Below are 20,664 nucleotides of genomic sequence, written 5' to 3' on the forward strand. Positions count from 1 at the left end.
ACATATTCGATTTTCAAATTTAAACAGATTAATTCGGTTTTTCTCGACTTTTCTTCTTTACAACATTCGATGAAAATCGAACGATATAATCAGAACACGTCGTGAAAATCGAACAATATTACAATATTCGATTTTCAAATTCGACCTTTTATTAAAAATATTTAGTTTGTTGATGAAATTACTCTTTTTCTTCTGTGACTATAACGTAATAATCTTAATCTTCGCTATCATTACTTTTGCCCGAGCAACGCCGGGCCTATCTGCTAGTATTATTATAAAACGCGTTTTATCGATGCAATGAACTTAATGTCTTATATTATTGATTCAAATAATTATTTTCATAAAACAAAAATATAAATACTAAGTAAATTTTATGAACTTCCACTTGTTATCACTACCCACGTAACAGCAAGAATAATGCCATTGTGTAATGAAACCGCTCTTTTATAATTAGAGTTAAGTATAAGCGAGTCTATCCATGTTCAAACACAAGCTGAAGCAGCGTTGTGCTCGCGTGCTAATGCTATTCTGTTCAGAGAAGTATATGCATGTTCAAACAAGAAAGACAATCTTCACCCGTGACTACAGGTACATATAAAGTCCAATACAGCCTCTTCAACCTTAAAATTCCCGGTACACAAGACGAAAATTAACAAACTAACGTTTTCGATTCTCCACAGAGATCTTCGTCAGGTTCGTTGACGGTTTTGATAATGGAATGCGAAGAGAATAGAACGCTTTCAAAATTCACTGAATTTTGAAAGCGTTTTATTAACTTTCGTCTTGTGTACCGGGAATTTTAAGGTTGAAGAGGCTGTATGTTCAAACAAGTTCAAGCATCGTCCTTTACAAATCCTGCATTTATTTTTCAAATATTTTTAGCTTTTAGACATAAACAATATAAATACGATACGCACTGTAAATTTTTAGAGAACGAAAAAATCAATCGATACGTGAAATTTTCTATTTTAATTGAGTATTTAACACATCAATATATTTCTCACACAGCCAAAATGGCGCCCCAGACAAATGTCCGGGTTGCCCGCCTGTAGAGCGGGCGCTGATCGCGACCGTCGCCAGATTAATGGATAGCAAATAAGTTGGAAAAATAAATAAATGCATAAAATAATTATGGAAACTAATAACATTTTTTGTAAAATTATACATTTTATTATAAATATTCTTTTATAATATAAAAGGCTAATTTTCCAAGCTATGCTCTTAGCATAAATTCTTAATAAGAACATTTATAACAAACTGCTAAAAATTCATATTCAATTTAAATTGAATAACAGATGATGGTATTCATTCAATTTTTTTTTAAATTTAATATCATTACAATTTTATATTTTATTCAATACAAAAATAATCTAATTATTTTAAATATTAGATAAAATATATTAAAATTGTTTGACACAGTTCATAATAATTAAAATGACTTGAATTATTCCATTTCATTTTGTCCTCTCATCTGGTATTGACATTTTAACAGAAACACTTCGGTAAGTTGTTTAACTTGATCAAAATTACTGATTGCTGTCAGTAATGTTTCTTAAAAAATTGATAAATATTCAATATCTAGTTATTTGTATATAAAAAAGCACATCTCAGTTTACTTTCACATTATTGATTAAAATGTTCTTCAAACACAGGAATGAAGTAGAACATCATTTTGAATTTTTCTTTGAATTTTTGTGCTATTATGGAAGGGAGCGATAAGATTACATAAGCTGCTAAATTCTCTCCATAGTACTTTAGCCATTCTCAATTCCGGATGTTTACGAAACTTCATACTCGTACCTTCCTTTACAACTGGGATTAAGTGTAAGTTTATGGAACCACTGTTCAAATAATTTGTTTGTAAAAGATTATATACATATTTTACATTGAAACTATTCACATTTGATATTTGATTTTCATCTCTATTTTCAATATCCTGTAGAAGTTCGTTTGTGATCAATGGGATAATGATGTCGGCCTGTAAAAATATAATAAAAGATAATGAAATAAATTTCTTAAAAATTTATATTATGCATATTAAAAGAAAATTCTATTTTAAATCTTTAAGTTATGATGATAATTGTTATAAAACATTATTTAATTTTAAAATGTTGCTATATAGATAGAATAGAAAGATAAAATGTCTTCATGACAAACATTTATTTTATGTAAAATAATAATTGTGACAAAGTTTTAATGTTTACCATAATTAGTTTTAAAATTATTTCATATTCGTATTGAATATAAATATTTTTACAACACCATTTTATATGAAATGCTAATTAAATTGTAATAATAATAATAAAATGATTTGAATCTAGTGATTAAAAACAATTTAACTACATGTACTGTACTTTTGAAATATTCTGAAATAAAATAACTTCCTCTTTAAATAATATTGTATAATATATAGGACCAAATTCCAGATTTTTCTACAAAGAAAAACAATATCCTTTTCATTAACTTGAGAATAAATTCTAAAGCAAAGTTGAACTGTTAGATCGTCATCTCTGCTCTTATGGAGGAATCTTGTGTGGAGAAAACTGCATTTTTCAACCAGATAATGCATCAAACTATATTAAATGATGGTTTGTGTAGCAAAATATTAATGTCATTTCTTGACCATCTCGTCCACCTGACTTAAATCCCATGGAATAACCTGGGTTCCTCTCCCAAGCCGTATATCGACATGGGTAAGAATTTTCAACTCTTGTAAAGCTCAAGAAAGCTACAATAACAGCTTTGGAAGATATATTGATAGTTTGTGAAACCTTGATACACTTGGTCACCTTTTTTTCCTGATCACATCTTCAAAGTAATAACAAATCAAGGTTTGCTCTACAACATGCATATTGTGAAATTTACTTTGTCTTATAATTTTGTGCCTATCACTTTTTTTCCAGAAGTTATAAGAAAATATAATTTAAAATTATCGAAACTTGTAAAATGTTTACAGTGGATGATGATGATAAATTTTAGTTGTCTTTTTTTAGCTCTATTTATTATTTTTCATTTTAATGAAAATTTTTGTATGTCATACAATTTTGTCCCATACAGTAGTAAATGAACATACGTAAAATGTTTGTAATTAAATGGTTGATTTCGTGTATTCAGATAAATTAATGATTTCATGTATCTAAAGAAAATATTAATATATAAATATAAACTTAAAGCATCTTTCATAACATACCCAGTCAACTACATTTTGGATGAAATGACAAAAATTCATTAACCATATAGAAGGAAGTTGTTCCATTGCAAATGCCTGAAAATTGCATTCATTTAAACTTTTGCTTAGTCCAAAAGCAACATCATTATTTTTATCTGAATGAAAAATAAAAATTTTTGTTTGTCTGTAATTAACAGATGTAGGAAAAAATTGGTTTATAATTGATAAGAATAATTTTTCATCTGATATTTCAATACTTTGTGCAAGATTTAAATTTCGTTTTCGATTTTCAAATTCGTGAACTGATCTTATAGCTTTGTCTTTTTCTTCAATTTCTTCATTAAGTTTATTCTGACTACTAAATGTTGTTTCAAGACTTTTACTTTCACTAAAAGATTGATGGTCTATTATATGTAATGTCTGCAATCCTTTACCAGTGTTTATAATGTTATCTTGTAGATTATCTTTCTTGACTACATATTGGGGATGCATTTCTGCATGATCAACAGAATCAACGTCAGAATTTTCACAACTATCAGAATGTTCTGTTATTGAAAAATCTGGAAAATCTGAAAACATGAAAGGAATATTTTGAGGATCATCATCATCAAAATATTCTTCTCCTGATAAATCAATTACGTTTGTTTTTGAATAATTGACTGACTGGTCACTGGAAAATTCTGAACAATTATCATCATCTATTTCTGGGTCACGAAATGCTATTTTATCAGAACGATAACTTGATATCTGCTTTGGTGTTTCTTTATCTAATAAAGAATTTTGGGCATTTTCTTTTGAATAATTGGTTGAGGTAATACTATCAAATGCATCTGATGATGATTCAGAAAATGAAGTTTCTTGAATAGCACCATCCAATTCAAAAACAGATCCAATTAACTCTTCTTCATCTGGCTTATTAACATTTTCTTCAGATAAATTTGAAACAACTTCTGTTCTCTTTATGTACTCTTTTATGATTTCTGTAAAAAAGAAAAATATATATATATATAATAATAATAATAATCATTTACTTCAATTATGAAATTTTTCTATAATATTTAATTATAATTTCTATATAGATTATTGATTATATAAAAACATTTAAATATGTTTGCTCAGATATTATAATGTTTATATTATTCATTAGGGCCTCGGTCTTGATCTAGAAGTCATAATTTTATCATCAAATAAATATTTTTGATGATAAAATATTATAAAATAATATTTTATCATCAAATGTATCTAAATGATAGAAAAATTTGAGATGGAATTTGTATATCCCAACTTTCAGATCAAGAATCAGCTTATCTAATTTTATACAGTATTATGTTATATTCTAATTATCTTTACTTGTGATTTATAACAATTAATAATTTACATTCTAATGATATCTACAGAGTTCAAACAAATAATTATTATAGGTTACTATATTTTATAAAATATAAGACATAACTTTTGTTAAAAAAAGAAAAATTGCCCTGCATCTTATATGTGAAGTTGCAATTTCCCATAGGCTAATAAATTCCCCAAAAGACATTCAGTAGGCAACAGGTAACCTCTACTTAACACAACTCGAGTAAAAACGTCATTCAAATTAAATCTTGGCCAATGGCATTTACATTAAAATACACATAAATAAAATTTATCAAAGCTACAAAATTGTCTTCGTGTTTCATCGTTACAAACACCGGCGACATCCAAAAACAATTTTCAGTTACGGAGATTACCTTTTATTTCAAGCTCTGTAACTGAAAATTGTTTTTGGATGTCACCAGTGTTTGTAACAATGGAACACGAAGACAATTTTGTAGCTTTGATAAATTTTATTTTAAACTGTTATTGTTTAATTAAACATATTAAAATTATAATTCTTATCCGTTTTTTACTACAGCTAAGTTGTTTTTGCATGTATTCGTGTAGAATATTTTAATGAACTAATGGATGTCAGATCAATCTTAATAAATTAAATATAGTTCATTTAGAGAAGAATATGATGAAGAGAAAGTTGTTTGAACACATAGATTGTTAAATGTAAAAATTGCTTTTACTAATAAATGAAGATGACAGTATAAATTTACATGAATTGTGAAATTAGTTTTTGGCTGATAGGGAGCAAGAGGGGCAGTGTATGGCTGTTGGAGTGTTGACAAATGATGTTACGGAAAATGTATAAAAGTAATAATAGCAAAGACTATGTACATTATTTAGAAAGGAATACAAGGTAGTACAGTAATTTATGGAAGAATACAGTTAGTTTCTCTTAATAACCATAAAATTACATTCTTTAAAAAAATAGATGAAAATGGTTAAATGGTTAGAACATGAAATTAGAAGGTAAAACATTTAATGGTTTTTAATGGATATGATTGTATATAGTGTTTATTTATTGTAGTTTTAATGTATTTACTAGTGTGTCAGATAATCGTTTGTGCCTTATTTAGCTTGTATGGAAGAAAACTCAATATTGTAATTTCCAAAATGCATTTGGGTAAAGTAAAGTTAATTGATTAGTGATTACAGCATCTGTTGATATGATAATTCCTAGAAAATTACGGTATTTTGACTATTTATATATTGATATCGATATATAAATGACGTCTTTCAAACTGTTGTTTTTCCTAGATAAATAAAAGTATGCATTCAATTTTATTATTTATTTTTTATAACTGCAATACAATAAAAAAGATTGGTGCCAAGTGACAAAGGTACAGGATAGTTTAAATACGTTAAATGTTTTCTTAAGCATTTGTGTTGAAATGGAGGTGTGTTTTATATGCTCTAAAATATGGTAACTGAGTACAGATTTATAAAATATGCAATCAATATCTTATTGTATTTAAATTTTTTTATGGAAATAGTTTTTAAATTTTTTTAGAATACCTTTTGCATAAATTCTTTCAACAAAATGTTTTAGATAAATAAATAAATAATAGATAAAAATTTATATAAATTATTATTTAAATTTTTTTAAAAAGTGTACCTGTTATAACAGAATAACAACGAATACACATTTATTAATGCAAGTTCTTTCATATTCAATGATAGAATTAAGTGTTGCATGATATCCTTCATAAATTTGAAGAAATATATAATAATAATGAACATATTGTACACACAATCTTCACTCCACAAGATGTGAAAATTACTTAAACAGCATCACATATGCAAAACCCAAAAGCAACAATACCAAAGACCCTTCACAATACAGACCAATATCATGTCTTCTTACAATCCATGCAATCCAAACAAAATATATTGTCATACAAAACAAAAAACGGCTGTCAGATAAACCATGGGACGTAAAGAAATTTACACACACCGGAGTCCAAAATTAAAGCAACAAATCAAAACCTGTGTAAAATCAGATTCGTAAGACTGAATAACTGAAACTTATGTCATATGTAAATCAGCAAAGCATCATCCTATCATGTGTTATGTAAGCAAGGCATAATAGCAGCGCACTCATGTGACAAAATGTAATGTGTTGAATATACAGCAAAGTCATTTCTGATAAACAATCATCTTTTAGGATTACTAACAGTAAAGAAGTGTTCCTGATACATCAATAACTTATCAGGAATGCCACAGAGAAGGCATTTGGATAATTCATTTTGGTAGAATACCATTTATTTCTTCATTTTTGCCATGTAGATTTGTGTGTTGCTTTAATTTTGGGCATGATTGTCGATTCAGCCATTCTATAACAACATGCACAAACACTTTTTTGAATTCTTTGAGTCATTCCTTTTTCCTAGTATTTCTAACATTATTAAGGTGAATTTTTTATCGTTAATATGATAAATAATAGAAATATATTTATTATTTACTATATTAATTTAATCACTATAATCTGATAATTTCAAGCAGTTATTACTACTATATAGGTACTCAATATAATTATAACTATATATATTTACATATACAGAAATCGTTTAATTATATTAAATTGATTGTAATGTGACAATTTTTATTTACTGAAATGAGAGAAATAAAATTAGTAACTATAATAAATAATATTTTTCTTATCAAATTTTCTTTACCATCAACTTGATCATTAATTTTTAATAATATATGAGTCCGATTCCAACTCATCAACAGTGCCAGCATACTTGCTAATGTTGCTTTTGGATCTTCTAGACATTCAGTCATGTGTGGAATGAAAGCAGCAGAATCATCCTGTTTAAAAATAAAACTAGTAACATATTTTAAAAAGTAATTTAAAAAGATATATAGTGTACTTTATTATTTATAAATATAAGATCATGATTTTCTTGAATTTCAAGAATATATTTGCATATTAATCTCCATTATTTATAATACAGCTTTGTTGAATAACAAATTTTTAATTGTTCTATAAACAGTGGCTTATGGTATTGCAGCATCTCAGCAATCAGTTTGGCTACTTTAAAATAAAAATAAATAAAATAATGCATGACTTCAATTAGATATCAATCTCTGCACACAAAGCTAGAACTAATTTAAAATCGTAGGCACAAAAAACCTTTCACACACTATTTCTAGCAGACAAATTAATGAGCACAAACGTTTTTGGCCGTTTTAAAAGGCCTTTTTCAGATGCACTGAGGACGGTTGGAAAGTCGGATAGCCAATGTTTACGTGACGTCATTGTTTATGAGGGGTTTCCTCTTACAAGTGACATCTTAGCAGAGAAGGTTTAAACGAAACCTTCTCTGCTAAGATGTCACTTGTAAGAGGAAACCCCTCATAAACAATGACGTCACGTAAACATTGGCTATCCGACTTTCCAACCGTCCTCAGTGCACCTGAAGAAGGCCTTTTAAAACGGCCGAAAACGTTTGTGCTCATTAATTTGTCTGCTAGAAATAGTGTGTGAAAGGTTTTTTGTGCCTACGATTTCAATTAGATAATATTAGATAACGAAAGTAATTGAGTAATCTCTGAAAAACAACAGGGGACGCTTGCCTTAGTTCCTCAATCTGTGCTGAACAGATCCATATTCTCAAAATCCTGGATATGCTACTGCTATTAACTTTAAATATTTTGATTAGTTACTGATTAAGATAAATATATTTTATAAATTGATACATTGATATTTATTAAAATAATGAAGAAAATACAATGGCATAAATCTATATTGTTCTGGCCAAAGGTGGCTAATGTATCAGCCTACTGCTCTGAGAGACTTAACCCTAGAGTAGTAATGTCAGTCAAATCGACTAACACCGCCCACTTTTCTTGCTGTCTCTTTCTAATGAATGCACCAATTGAGTTGACATTTCGTGTCAACTCAGTTGCCAGTAGGACGCCCGCAGGAGTGACTGTGCTGAGCCAGTAAGTGCCACCATATTTGAGATTTAGTGTACTTGTTAGTCCAATAGACTAATGATTAATATTTACGTAACATTTTTGATTGGCACGCATTCATTATTATTGTGATTTTTAGTGTTTCTATTTTGTTTTTCAGTTACACAATGACTTCTTCTCGACCAAGTCATGTTCAAAACTTCACGGGTGAGAAGTTTGCCAGATATTTGAACAAAGACAATTCAAGTAGTGATAGCGATAATGAATTTACGAGTAATGAAAACAAGGACAATTTGGAGATTGAAGAAGAGATACAAACAGATGAAGAGGAAGGCTTGTCTGAGGATAATGAAACTTCACGACCTTCAAGTATAATTCAACTGTCTCAAACAGTCCTGTGTGGGAAAAATAGGCATGTTTGGTCAACAAAAAGGTCCTCGTCGTTTAGGACTTCAAGTTCTAACATTGTGCGTACATCACGAGGTTCAACCAGCAAGTACAGAGGTATAAAAAATCCATTGCTATGTTTTGAAATGTTTATTACTGAGGACATTTTAGATGAAATTACACAATGGACTAACGCAGAAATTACAGTAAAACAAAAAAACTATTCCATCATTTGGAGCACCCAGCAATCAACTGATAAGTGTGAAATCAGAGCATTGATTGGTATTTTCATACTGTCTGCTGTTCACAAAGATAATCATTTATTGACTGAGGAGTTATTCGATGCATCTTTTTCTGGCAACAGATACGTTTCTACCATGAGTAAAGACAGATTTGAATTCTTATTATAATGCCTCAGATTCGACAACAAAATGCTTAGATCATCCTCTGAAACTAGAGATAGGTTTGTGTCATTGCAAAAAATATGGCAGTTTTTCATAGAAAAGTGCAAAAGCAATTATGACGCCAGAATGTATGTAACAATTGACGAACAATTATTAGCATTTAGAGGCAGATGTCCATTTCGTATGTACAGTATATACCCAATAAGCCCGCAAAGTATGGGTTAAAAATTGTTATGATGTGTGATAATAGCACTAAATATATGATTAATGCTATGCCTTACATTTGAAAAACTGCAGACATAAGAGGGCTGCTGCTTGGCGAATACTTCGTGAAAGAATTAACTCAACCTATACACGGTTCAAACAGATTAAACGTCTGCCTATCAATGTAGTTAAAACACAGAACAGCATACAAATTAATCAGTTGGAAGTATAATGGAAAACTTTTTCAAAATGAAGAAAAAATAAGTAATATTTTTGCTGATCACTATAGACATATGAGAGGTTTTGTCACATCAATATTAAAAATTAATTCTTTGTCACATTCCTCTTCATGCAGTATGGTCGATTCTTTTGTTTTGGATGAACCTTCTCCTAAAGAGATTTTTGATTATATTATGAAGGTTAAAGCTAATACCGGACATTGATAAGTTAAATATATTTATTCTAAGACAAATAGCAGATATTATTGCATTACCATTATCTTATTTAATTAATAAATCCTTTGTGTATGGGAGGTTTCTGGAGAAGCTCAAACACAATCTTGAAATACCAATATTTAAAAATAAAGAATCTAAACAGGATTTGAGAGCTATCGTCTGATTACTATCATTCAGAGTATTACTAAAATAATTGAAGTGACTCTCTATAAAAGATTTTTTGATTTGTTAATAAATATATTATAATATATAATAATTAGTATGGTTTTAAAAGAGAGGCCTCTACAGTTGATGCATTAACTCATCTTAAACAATACATTATTGATGGTCTCGATAATTCAAATATAGTAAAAGCAGTGTTTATCAACCTGACTAATGCTTTTCATAGCGTAGATATCAAGATATTAAAACAAAAATTGTTTGAAGTCGGATTGAGAGGAGTGCCATTGGAGTGGCTGATATTCTATTTATCAAATCGTATATACTATGTTAAGGTAAAAAATTCAATATCTAAACCTTTTCAAGTGAACAAAGGTGTCCCACAGGGATCCATTCCGGGGCCCTTTACTTTTTAAGGGTCCATTTACACACAACAGTGATGTGCCGGCACAGTGATCGTTTGGTGACAGTGACGTCGAGCACAGCATAGTGACGAGTATTTACACACAACAGTGATGTGACCGTACAGTATTTGTCTCATGCTCTCAGTGAGTGGTCATGGACTTTTCCGAGGATAAATTGGCTATGATAGCTATATGTTTGGACGAAGAAGAAAAAGAAATTGAGTCAAGAAAGCGCCGCAAGTGTATACATCAAGCATGGACAAAAAGGTCAACAGAAGGGGAGTTTCATACTCTTTATAAAGAATTAGTAGATGACGAATCTAAATTTTTTGAATATTTTTGAATGTCCCAACATGCATTTCATGTTTTATTGAACGAAACAGAGAAATATTCGAATGAGATAAATCAAATAGAACAGGGTGTTGGTGCACCATTTCCATTAAATGTTTGTCATCCATTGGAAAACAAAATTTACTGTCAGTGAAAATATTGTTCGGGTCAAATGTGCTTTCACGGTACAGTCATGCCACTGCCACTGCAAGGCACTGTGACAGACGAGTCTGGACAGGGTGGTTTAAAACTAGGTCAACAATTTCCCACGGACAAAAATTCACTGCACTGTGCCGGCATGTCACTGTTGTGTGTAAATGGACCCTAATATTTACATAAATGATATTATAGAAACTATTTCCGAAAATAATATTATATTGTATGCAGATGATATTGTTATAACCTACGCAGATTGGAATCTTCAATTAATTGAAAATAATATAAATTCATTGCTAGCTAAATTAAGTAAATATATGGCAAATAATAACTTTAGAATAAATGAGAATAAAACAAAATATATTTGTCAAATAAAAACAAAAAAGATGATATACAAATAAGAATAATAATAAACGTACTCAAAGAGTTAATACTGTAAAATATTTGGGTATTGAAATTGATGATAAATTACAACGGAACAATCATATAAATAATCTAACACTGTCTTTATCTAGATTTATTGGAATATTGAAAACAATAATGAGTTACATAAATTTTGAGACTGTTTTGCATTTATATCACGCTTGTATGGAACCCAAACTTCGATATGGTATTTCCATATGGGGTACAGCTTCTTTTGTATTGAATAGGTTGCAAGTCATACAAAACAACTTTATTGGAACATTATACAAGTTACCTTATAATTCTTCTGTCACCTCTTATTATAACCAGACCAATATCGACAAATTAAAAGTTTTATATAAAAAACAAGTTCTTTTAGACAGCTTTAAACTAATAAAGGTTGGCAGGAAAGAATCTTATATAAGTGATGAGTTAAATAAACACTCTAGGCCCTCAAACTACAACTATCGATGGAAAAATAATTTGATTTTACCAAAAGTTAAGCACTGTTTTGGCCACGAAGCACCGATCTACCAATTCATATAAAACTGGAATGCTTTAAAAGAATATAAAGATCTGAGAACTTATGGGCAATTTAAACAAGTTGTTAAAAAATTGAACAGTGTCTAGTTTCGTGTATTTTTTCTTTTTGCTGTTCTTTTTTTTTTTGATTGTTTTTTTTGTATATGTATTTTTTTTTTTTTTGACACTTGGAAAAGGCCAATGGCCATAGTGTCATTTAGTTAAAATAAATAAATATATAAGATCACAACTTTCAAATATTTCTAACTCTAAATGTAAATATTAACAAGTCATTATTTTTGATTTCAAACCTGTGGTTTATGTATCAGATTTAAAAACAATTACATTAAAGAATTTATGTAAGTGACATTTATTTACACACTGACCTAGGATTTGAAATTTAGAAGCCACAGAAAGTATATTATAGATTTAAAATAGGTAAACATTGCAGCCACGAAATACTGGCCCCCGAAATCAGCCACTTCCGGGTTGTAGGCAATCAGGAGTCACATCACTCCACTAAGATTATTGCATTTAACTATTTAGCCCACGTAACTACGCCGGCTTCGAGTAATCCATTCGACCGTCTGTGGAGTACTAGACATTATGTAGTTTTAGAGAGTACATCAGCTCGCTCCCACATGGGCATCCAGGTGCAAGCGAGAGTGTGCAACGTAGAGCACAACTACGCACGGAGCACAGAGAACTGGCAGTAATACCGGTAACGGTACGTACCGACCTTCAGATTGGTTATCTCGCAAAGGGTTGCATGCACGGGTACGATTCCATTGACATTTTTGCTGGCACAGGGGGGTCTATAACTCGTGAAGGGTCGCTCGTAGGGGTGTGGTTCATTAGACGTTTTTTGATCGCACAGGGGGTCTACCGTTTGGGGAGGGGGACCCCTTCCCCGATCCTAGAATCTTACCAAAACGTTTCCTAACTTAATATTAATTAATTAACAAACTTCAAAATTTCATAATCATTAAAAATTATACTTCATTTTTAATACTCTGCGATGCGATGGCCAGTACACTCATTACGAGTGAATTAAATCACATAAATAACAGTTAATGTGAGCCTAGGTATACAAAATGACGGCGCTTCCGGTAACCTCGATGGCAAGTGTTTTTAGAAAAGAAATGTAGATGGCGCTGATAGTAATGATGCCTTCGTATGCAAATATCCATGAAAAAATTCCGTTCAAGAAACATGAGGAATAATGTGAATTTCGAATTTTGGTTACGATGTAGACGGATTATGTAGTACGTTGTTAATTTTTTAAAAGTGTCTGTGTTTTTTTCAAAGTTTGTACAATTTACTCGAAGTCTAAAGTTATCGAGGAGGAAAGTTTGTCAATGGTAATTAACATGATAAACGTGTCATAAATGTGTTTAATGCGTGTTAAATGTCATAAAAGTGTATTAAAGGTGTGTTAACATTGTGAGGTAAAAATTTTGTAAAGGGTTTATATGTGGTTCAAATTTGCGTTTAAAGTGTGTAAATGTGTTAAATGTGTTTAAAAGTGTGCAAATGTGAGTTAAATGTGTTTAAACGTGGTTTAAATGTGCATTTATAGTGTGTAAATGTGTTTAAAAGTGTGCAAATGTGTGTTAAACGTGTTAAATTTGTCATAACCAAGTATATGTAATAGTGATTTCCAACACTAAAGACAACGTGAACGACACATGGAAGGCTAGGTGGCCGTGGATCGCAGGTGCCAACCTCTATGAAGACGCTGCCTATCGTAGATGAAAAGTCGAGAGATGTGAATCGTAAGACTGCAGTTCTTAAGAGGAGTAAAGTTTATGTACAATACAGGCAAATTTTGTTCGAACCACTGATGTATAGAATCTCGTAATTCACTTCGTCCATGCATCGATTGAATTTATAGGTAGTATGATGACTTTTTTATTTTTCGTTTCTGGTCCAAGAGTAGGAAAAGTAACCAAAAGCAAGGGAAAAACTAAGTAGCAAATTTACGTTTTAAAAAACATTAAATATAGGCGCGTTTATGTTATTGTCGACGGTCGCCATTTTGTATACCTAGGCTCACATTAATCTAAATAACTTAAACGCTTAACAATTTTTACCAATTTTAAACTTACCGGAACTTCTTTAGCCTTAATAATTTTGAATTTTGCCATTAAATTCTTCGGTTCCGATATCCGATTACTTTCATTACGGATTAATTCTTCTATTTTCTCGGTTAACGAAACGGGAAGGTCTTTATAGTTGATGTTTCTCGCTATCGGAAGACATCCGCGATAATAATTATAAAGTTTTCTTCTCTTCGAACCAAACATTTTATATTTCTACTTTGATTCTATAAATGACGCAGTCATCGAAGTTTCTCTTTCCATATACTTTCGATTTAACTACTGTACTTATCAAGTTCGCGGAAAAGTGCAACACGTGACACGTTGTAAACACAGTACTGTACGTGTTGTTTTTTAAAAGCATACAATTATATTTATTTCATATGCTAATTTTAAAAACCCATCTATTTCGTTTTTTAAAATCGTGTACTTAAAATAATTTTACTATCTCGTTCAAATATTTTACATTTAAAAAAAATCGAAATTTTATTTTTAAATTTTACGGTAGAGGTCGGATGGCCGAGAGGTTCAGATCAATGTTGCCAGATTTAACCAAAGTCCTTGAGATTTAACTACTTTGCGCCAAATTTGGCAACTCTTTTTTTAGATTGGCAAAAAAATATCATTTGGCGCGTTGGCTACTTTTTGAGCTACATATTTATAAATACAGTATATTATTTGACTGGGAAACAGACTGGAACAACTCTACAACCGGTAGAACTACTTTCAGCTTCTTCCCGTCCATCCGTAAGAGACAGAAGTATAACTACATAAACCCATCATTTTCCTTAACACAGTGCTTAACAGGCCACGGTAACCTACCAACTTACCTTCACAGGGTAAGAAAGAGAAGTAACGCACATTGCAGTTGCGACGACTCATTTTACGGAGACACATTCCACATCATATTCGACTGCCCGAAGTACGAACCCGATAGGAAGGACCTGAAAGAATACTGCACCTTTCATGGACAGATTTGGAGGCCGAACTTGGACTATCTTTGTGCACATAAAGAAAGCTTCAATCTTTTCTCAAAATTTGTCGCTGCCTGCACTGCTTTTCAGAGTGACTTTACGACTTTGGAAGCTCAAACAGTTGACACAGACTGTTTTACCAATGTGGGATGCTGTTAAGTCATCGATGAACTCTCTGTCATATGTTACCACTTTCTCATAGTGCGACTAGCACTATTGTCATTTTGACTCTGTAATTTCTAAATTTAATCTAATTATTGTTAAGTGCAAACAGCACTGTCTTATTCTGGCTACTTTGAAACTAAAATTTTTATGTACGGTGCAATTACCACTAGTTAACACTAGTCAAGTCGACTACTTTTTAAATTTTAAATTCCATGTATCTAACATTCAGTTTATTCTTCATATATGTGTTACCTTTCAAATGTCTACTAGACACTGTGGAATAGCCGTTGCCCTTTTAACTATCTTTATTATCACAGTACGGCGTACACTATACTCCAGCCATCTCAATACTGTATATCTTAATATTATTGTAAAATGCAACTAGCATTATTTTAATTAACAACAAAACTGGTTACCGACTACATCGATATACAGTACTTATATTACTCTGTATTCTTGTAATATTGTATTGTGTTCAAATTGAACCAATCTCTCGTCGGGAAAAGTACTCCCGTTTTGTATATACTGTTAATTCTGTACACATTTGTATTCTATTACATCTTGTTTTAATTGAATAAATGGCGATGCAGACGCGCGTGCGGTCCCTTAGGGACCTCATGGTTGCTATTTTCACACCTTCCTATCTTTCTTTGTTTTTTCTTCCGCCTAACTGCTCTTTTCTTATTCTCTTCTTTCCGCTTCCAATAGGGCTAAGTCCGATGCTGAGTACGGATAGTACTCTTTTCCTTTAATTCAAAGTCCAAAGTATTTTATTTGAATAAAAATGCACTTTAAAATGATGTTTCGTCGTTTATTTTATTAATTAGAGAACGAAATAAAACAAATATTTGTATTCTGTGTGTAACGACCTTACAGCAATGGTTAGAAAATTTACGGTTTATTTTAAAAGGTTTTTAATCAAATGCATTTCGGGTTTGTTTATGTTTCCAACCCCTCTTCAGTGCTGTTAAAAATACAAATCAGTAAAGTTTACGACATTATTAAATATCACGTAAAAAGGGGAATACAATAACATAGAACTTAAATATTATATAGTAGTACGTCTTAAAAATTGTTTCTATAATTTTTTATCACATACGTGTATAACTATTCTCTATAATATAAAAATATGTAAATTATTGCGGTTTAATACAATTTGATAAAATATATACGGTTATTTATTTTAATTTTCTATGAAAACTTACATTTGCAATACCGTATTTTCCGGCGTAAAGACGACCCCCTACTTTTGAGATTTTTCTGGGTTTAAAAGTCATCTTATACGCCCGAAAATACGGTATTATTTCCAATAAGAGTAAAACAGAGTAAAAAACCGACATCAGGTGTTTATCCGGTCTTAACGGAGTAACAGTATACCGACAAGCAGTGGTGATATTCGAAATAGTTAACAAAGGGTTCGCTAGCAGAAAATTTTTCCCTGACAATCACCGACACACGAAATGGAAGTTTTGGCTAGAAATAAATACAATACCTTGTCTTGCGATATATCTAATAATCAGTGGCGTATTTGGAACGTAACGAGCTCTGGGCGAAGACCAGGTGACAATAGTATATTAGTACTGTTGACCTTTTTTTTTAGGCAGAGAAATTTTTTATCCCAAATGCCACTGCTGATAATAGACAGATGTCATCATTTCTCGAAATACAATATCCTTTTTATTTTGCTGTCCATAGCCCGACACGTGTTCCACAGCCATCTTGTATTATCTCGCGCGCGTGAGATTGTAGGATCTCTCTTATGACTGGATCTAGTTTCAAGAACTCTCTTGAATCGATCGCGATTAAACCTCGTTTCGGTCGAGATTAAAACGGTCGAGAGAGATCGCGCCAAGACATAGTCCCCGACCTTGCTCACAATCTAGATTGAAATGCTCGGTGAGAACGGGGAATAAGGCTCTAGTTTATTACAGAGTTGACGGCCGGATGGCCGAGCAATCAAGGTGGCAGTCTACCGCTCTGGGGACTCGGGATCGAATCCAAACGAGTCGAATAAATCCGCAGGAATTTTTCGGGGGATGGTCCGTTGGGATATGTCGGGCCCCGTCCCTCACCACCCGGTCGCCTCATTGTGGGCCTGGCCGAATCCATAATGGGCCTTCTAAAAGAGGCCCTCTTAGTGCCCACTGGGCGGAAAGAGTTTTAAAAAAAAGTATTACAGAGTATAATACATATATTTTAATACATAAAAAAAAAACAAAACCACTGAGAAATGTTCCGTGTGTTTAACAAGGTTCAGAAAACTAAAAATTTTAACAACGGGTTTGGCCGAACCTGTGCGAACCCGCTGAATATCACCACTGCCGACGAATAATTACAAGGACGGTACACACAGAATTCGAATATACAGCAACCATACTTACTATGTTAAGAAATATTTGTGTTTTTCATATAAATTTTTGTTTGTCTCCTTTATAATAAATGAATTTGTGACCGGAGGGCCGGCACCACCGTGTCCCGATTGACACGGGAGCCGAGACGGCGTGTTGATTCGGTCACATGAGCAATCGGATTCCAGATGGAGGAGGGTTGAGAGACGGCGTACCGGAAGTAAATCACTCGGATGCCAGTTTAACTAAACAACCGTTTATTTGTAAAGGAAAATACATTGCATACAGTTTATATCATTAATGAGTATAATAAATCGTTAGTGATAATAATAAATCGATATGTCCGCGTTTTTCGAAAGAGAGCGTTTACAGTGTTCGCGAGTTGATAAATAGCTGTAGTTGAAGGATTCAATTGTAGTCTTGAAGCAGGAGATGAGAACTGGTTCTGGACACTATATATGACTAGACAACGAGATAAATGTTCCTTTCCGAGTAGATTTGAAGTCGATGGAATCTCGAATTAATTCGGGTTTCGATGACGTTGTTATTCCAATTTATGAAGAGAGTAATATCCTACAAATACTTTTAAACAGTTTAATTTGTTTATTTACCTTCACTGGTAACCCTCAATGTTAAATGTATCTGCCATTTTTTTTAACAAGCTTTCCGTGAGTTTATGCACGACGTTCACTGAGTCACATGATGTTGTGAACGAGCGCCGCAAGATCTTTGGACTTAAAACGTCAAACGTGTACTTCTGCTTGCCGTACAAGTTGAACGTTTGTACTTGCGCCTCAACCTCTCTATTAGCTAATTTCTCACTTCTAACCTTTCTAATGTATTACACGAATATTATAGAATTTGGTTTATATAACTACGAAAGTTATCATATATAGCAAACTTACTCATAATAATAAATCCCCAGGAATTTTTCGGGGGTTCTTTCAAATATGTCGGGTCCCGTCCCTCACCACCCGGCCGCCCCATTGTGGGCCTGGCCAAACCCATAATGGGCTTGCTTAACCCTCTCCCTTTCCCTGCGCGGGAAATTTCAAAAAATTCCTTCTTAGTGTGCATTTTCATGGCGTACCCTAACTGTGTACCAAATTTCAACTTTGTACACCTAACCGTTTGTACTCTGCGCTTATTATGATCATTATTATTATTATCAACCCATCCTCCCTCGGGGGGTGGAATTTCCAAAAAAACCTTCTGTACGCACGAGAGCGCCACTATCACCACGCTATTTTTTTCTAGAAGAAAACATTGCGTTTAAAATTCATTTCTTCCACAAAACGTATTTTGAGAAGAATGTCATGGCACGCTTCATTTATTTTACGTTCGATGACATGTTAGGATCATTTAGAAACATACTAAACAGAGTCGCACGCACGCCATCTTTTGATCATCCCGACGATTCTATATTCGATTATTAAAATAACACATTTGAAGCGAACAGACGAAAAATAATTATTTTATTATTTCAAACATAAACATTATTAAAGTTAATATTCAATAAAAAGATACGATAATAAAAGAGAAATATAGCATTAGAGTAATGTAGGGCCGGTGAAAAGCATCTAGGCTAGACGAGTGCTCATTGTTTGGTGTTAAAAGCGTTCCCGTTGTCAAGGAGGAGTGATGGGACGCTATTTCTTGTAAATTCTCTTCTCAGTTACTTTGAAATGAGTGCTCATGGATGTATTCATTTAACCAACTTCAAGAACGGTAAAGGAACTCATTCTTTTCGTGTCATCCATGCTTATTTCATAGCCTGTATCACCGAGGAATCGAGAAGAAAAAAGGTACGCACTGCGGATCTTCTTTGCTAAAACATTCGAAATGTGGCAATCATCGATCAATTTTTTTTGTTTTTTTTTAATTACTGCTATGATATTCTCTCGCATATTTAGTTCACTTTTATAAAAGACAACCAGTTAATTCGGCGTTTATCTTGGAAATGAAGCAAAACATATTTTAACATATCTATCCACACAAAAGACCTTCACAGAATCAGATGAATGAATGATTCAGTTATATGATAATTTAATGATTCATGCCTTCATCTATTTACAGATTCTTCACACCACTCTTTGTTCTATTAAGAAATTGTTTTAATAAATAAAATAATATATATATATATATATAATTCTTGATAAATCTTACATTAATTAAACAATTTATATGTACCTACATGCATCACAATATATTCATTTATTGTTTTCACTGCAAATATTTCATTTTACTTTATATTTTTAATATTGTTTTATATCAATAAAAAAAAAAAAAGCATATATACCATCATTTATATAAGTAAAAATCAAATTGAATCATGTATTATTTATATACGAAATAAAATTTTTGAATAAAACTGGTAGAACGACCCGATTATCGAGCTATCAAACACTTACATAAGTGTATTGATGTTATCCAGAGTTCTGTGTCAAGTTACCGTGAATTAATGAGTAGAATGGATGTTCCGTGGATGCTCCGGATTTAAGATTAAATTTAACCGTCGGCTTATGAGGTAAAGTGATTTTCTAATTTGTTATGGTGTATTGCACCGATTTTAGTAAATAGTTTTAACAAACTTTTATACTAATGATTAAGTATTTAAATGACATTTTCCTATTTTACAATCTGCATATATTATTATTGGATAAACTTACACTTGTATTATAATGACGGTTAAATACAGTGGACATTTAAAAACTTTACTGTCATTTATCTAAATGCGGTAAATCTAGATGTTGGAATTTAGGCAGATATCGTTCTTTTGAAACAGTTAAAGTATTAAAATATATGATGGTGATAAAAAGCAATATATTTTTATGATGATGATTTAGACGATAAAGTAGTTTATTTGCTCGGCACGTGTGATCTTATAAGAACGACCGTTTAAATTTAACGAGAAGGTAACGGTACGATACCGAAATTTCGGAGAGTGGGTAAACTTTGGTTACAGAGTATAAAAAGTTTTTCACACTATTTCGGATTTGGAGATTTTAATTTTTGTAAAGAAGGATCAATTATATGATACATTTTAAAATTATAATTTAAAAGCAATAAGATTAATATCCTTATTATGGCATAACAAAACTTTAGAATCAATTCAAAATTTTTATTTGAATATGTAACTAGCCAAATATTTTATTTTGTAAAGGAATCAAAAATTAGTAGTATTACTAAGCTTAGTTTTC

At 31.6% G+C, this 20,664-nt stretch overlaps 2 protein-coding genes across 5 annotated transcripts in view; one reads left to right on the forward strand and one right to left on the reverse strand.

Annotated features, from left to right (window-relative positions):
* Window positions 1–1,147: 1,147 nt before the first annotated feature.
* Window positions 1,148–14,276, reverse strand: LOC136987640 (uncharacterized). The gene is made up of 4 exons (XM_067285389.1): window positions 13,987–14,276; window positions 7,210–7,345; window positions 3,191–4,149; window positions 1,148–1,978 (listed from the first exon to the last, which is right to left on the reverse strand). Exons 1-4 carry the CDS (start codon window positions 14,182–14,184, stop codon window positions 1,643–1,645), a joined length of 1,629 nt encoding a protein of 542 aa, XP_067141490.1. The 5' UTR covers window positions 14,185–14,276; the 3' UTR covers window positions 1,148–1,642.
* Window positions 14,277–18,880: 4,604 nt separating this feature from the next.
* not (non-stop) overlaps window positions 18,881–20,664 on the forward strand; it is a 70,293-nt gene continuing 68,509 nt past the window's right edge. For 2 of the 4 annotated variants that reach the window (XM_067285468.1, XM_067285469.1), the window contains exon 1: window positions 18,886–19,269. In XM_067285468.1, the coding sequence (XP_067141569.1) occupies window positions 19,150–19,269 (120 nt within the window). In that variant the 5' untranslated portion in view covers window positions 18,886–19,149. Of the gene's footprint in view, window positions 19,270–20,664 lie in introns of all 4 variants that reach the window. The other 2 variants (XM_067285470.1, XM_067285471.1) reach the window with 2 other exon arrangements.

Source organism: Centruroides vittatus, unplaced genomic scaffold (genome assembly GCF_030686945.1).
Source record: "Centruroides vittatus isolate TY-2023 unplaced genomic scaffold, ASM3068694v2 scaffold_2569, whole genome shotgun sequence".
Taxonomy (NCBI): Eukaryota; Metazoa; Arthropoda; class Arachnida; order Scorpiones; family Buthidae; genus Centruroides; species Centruroides vittatus.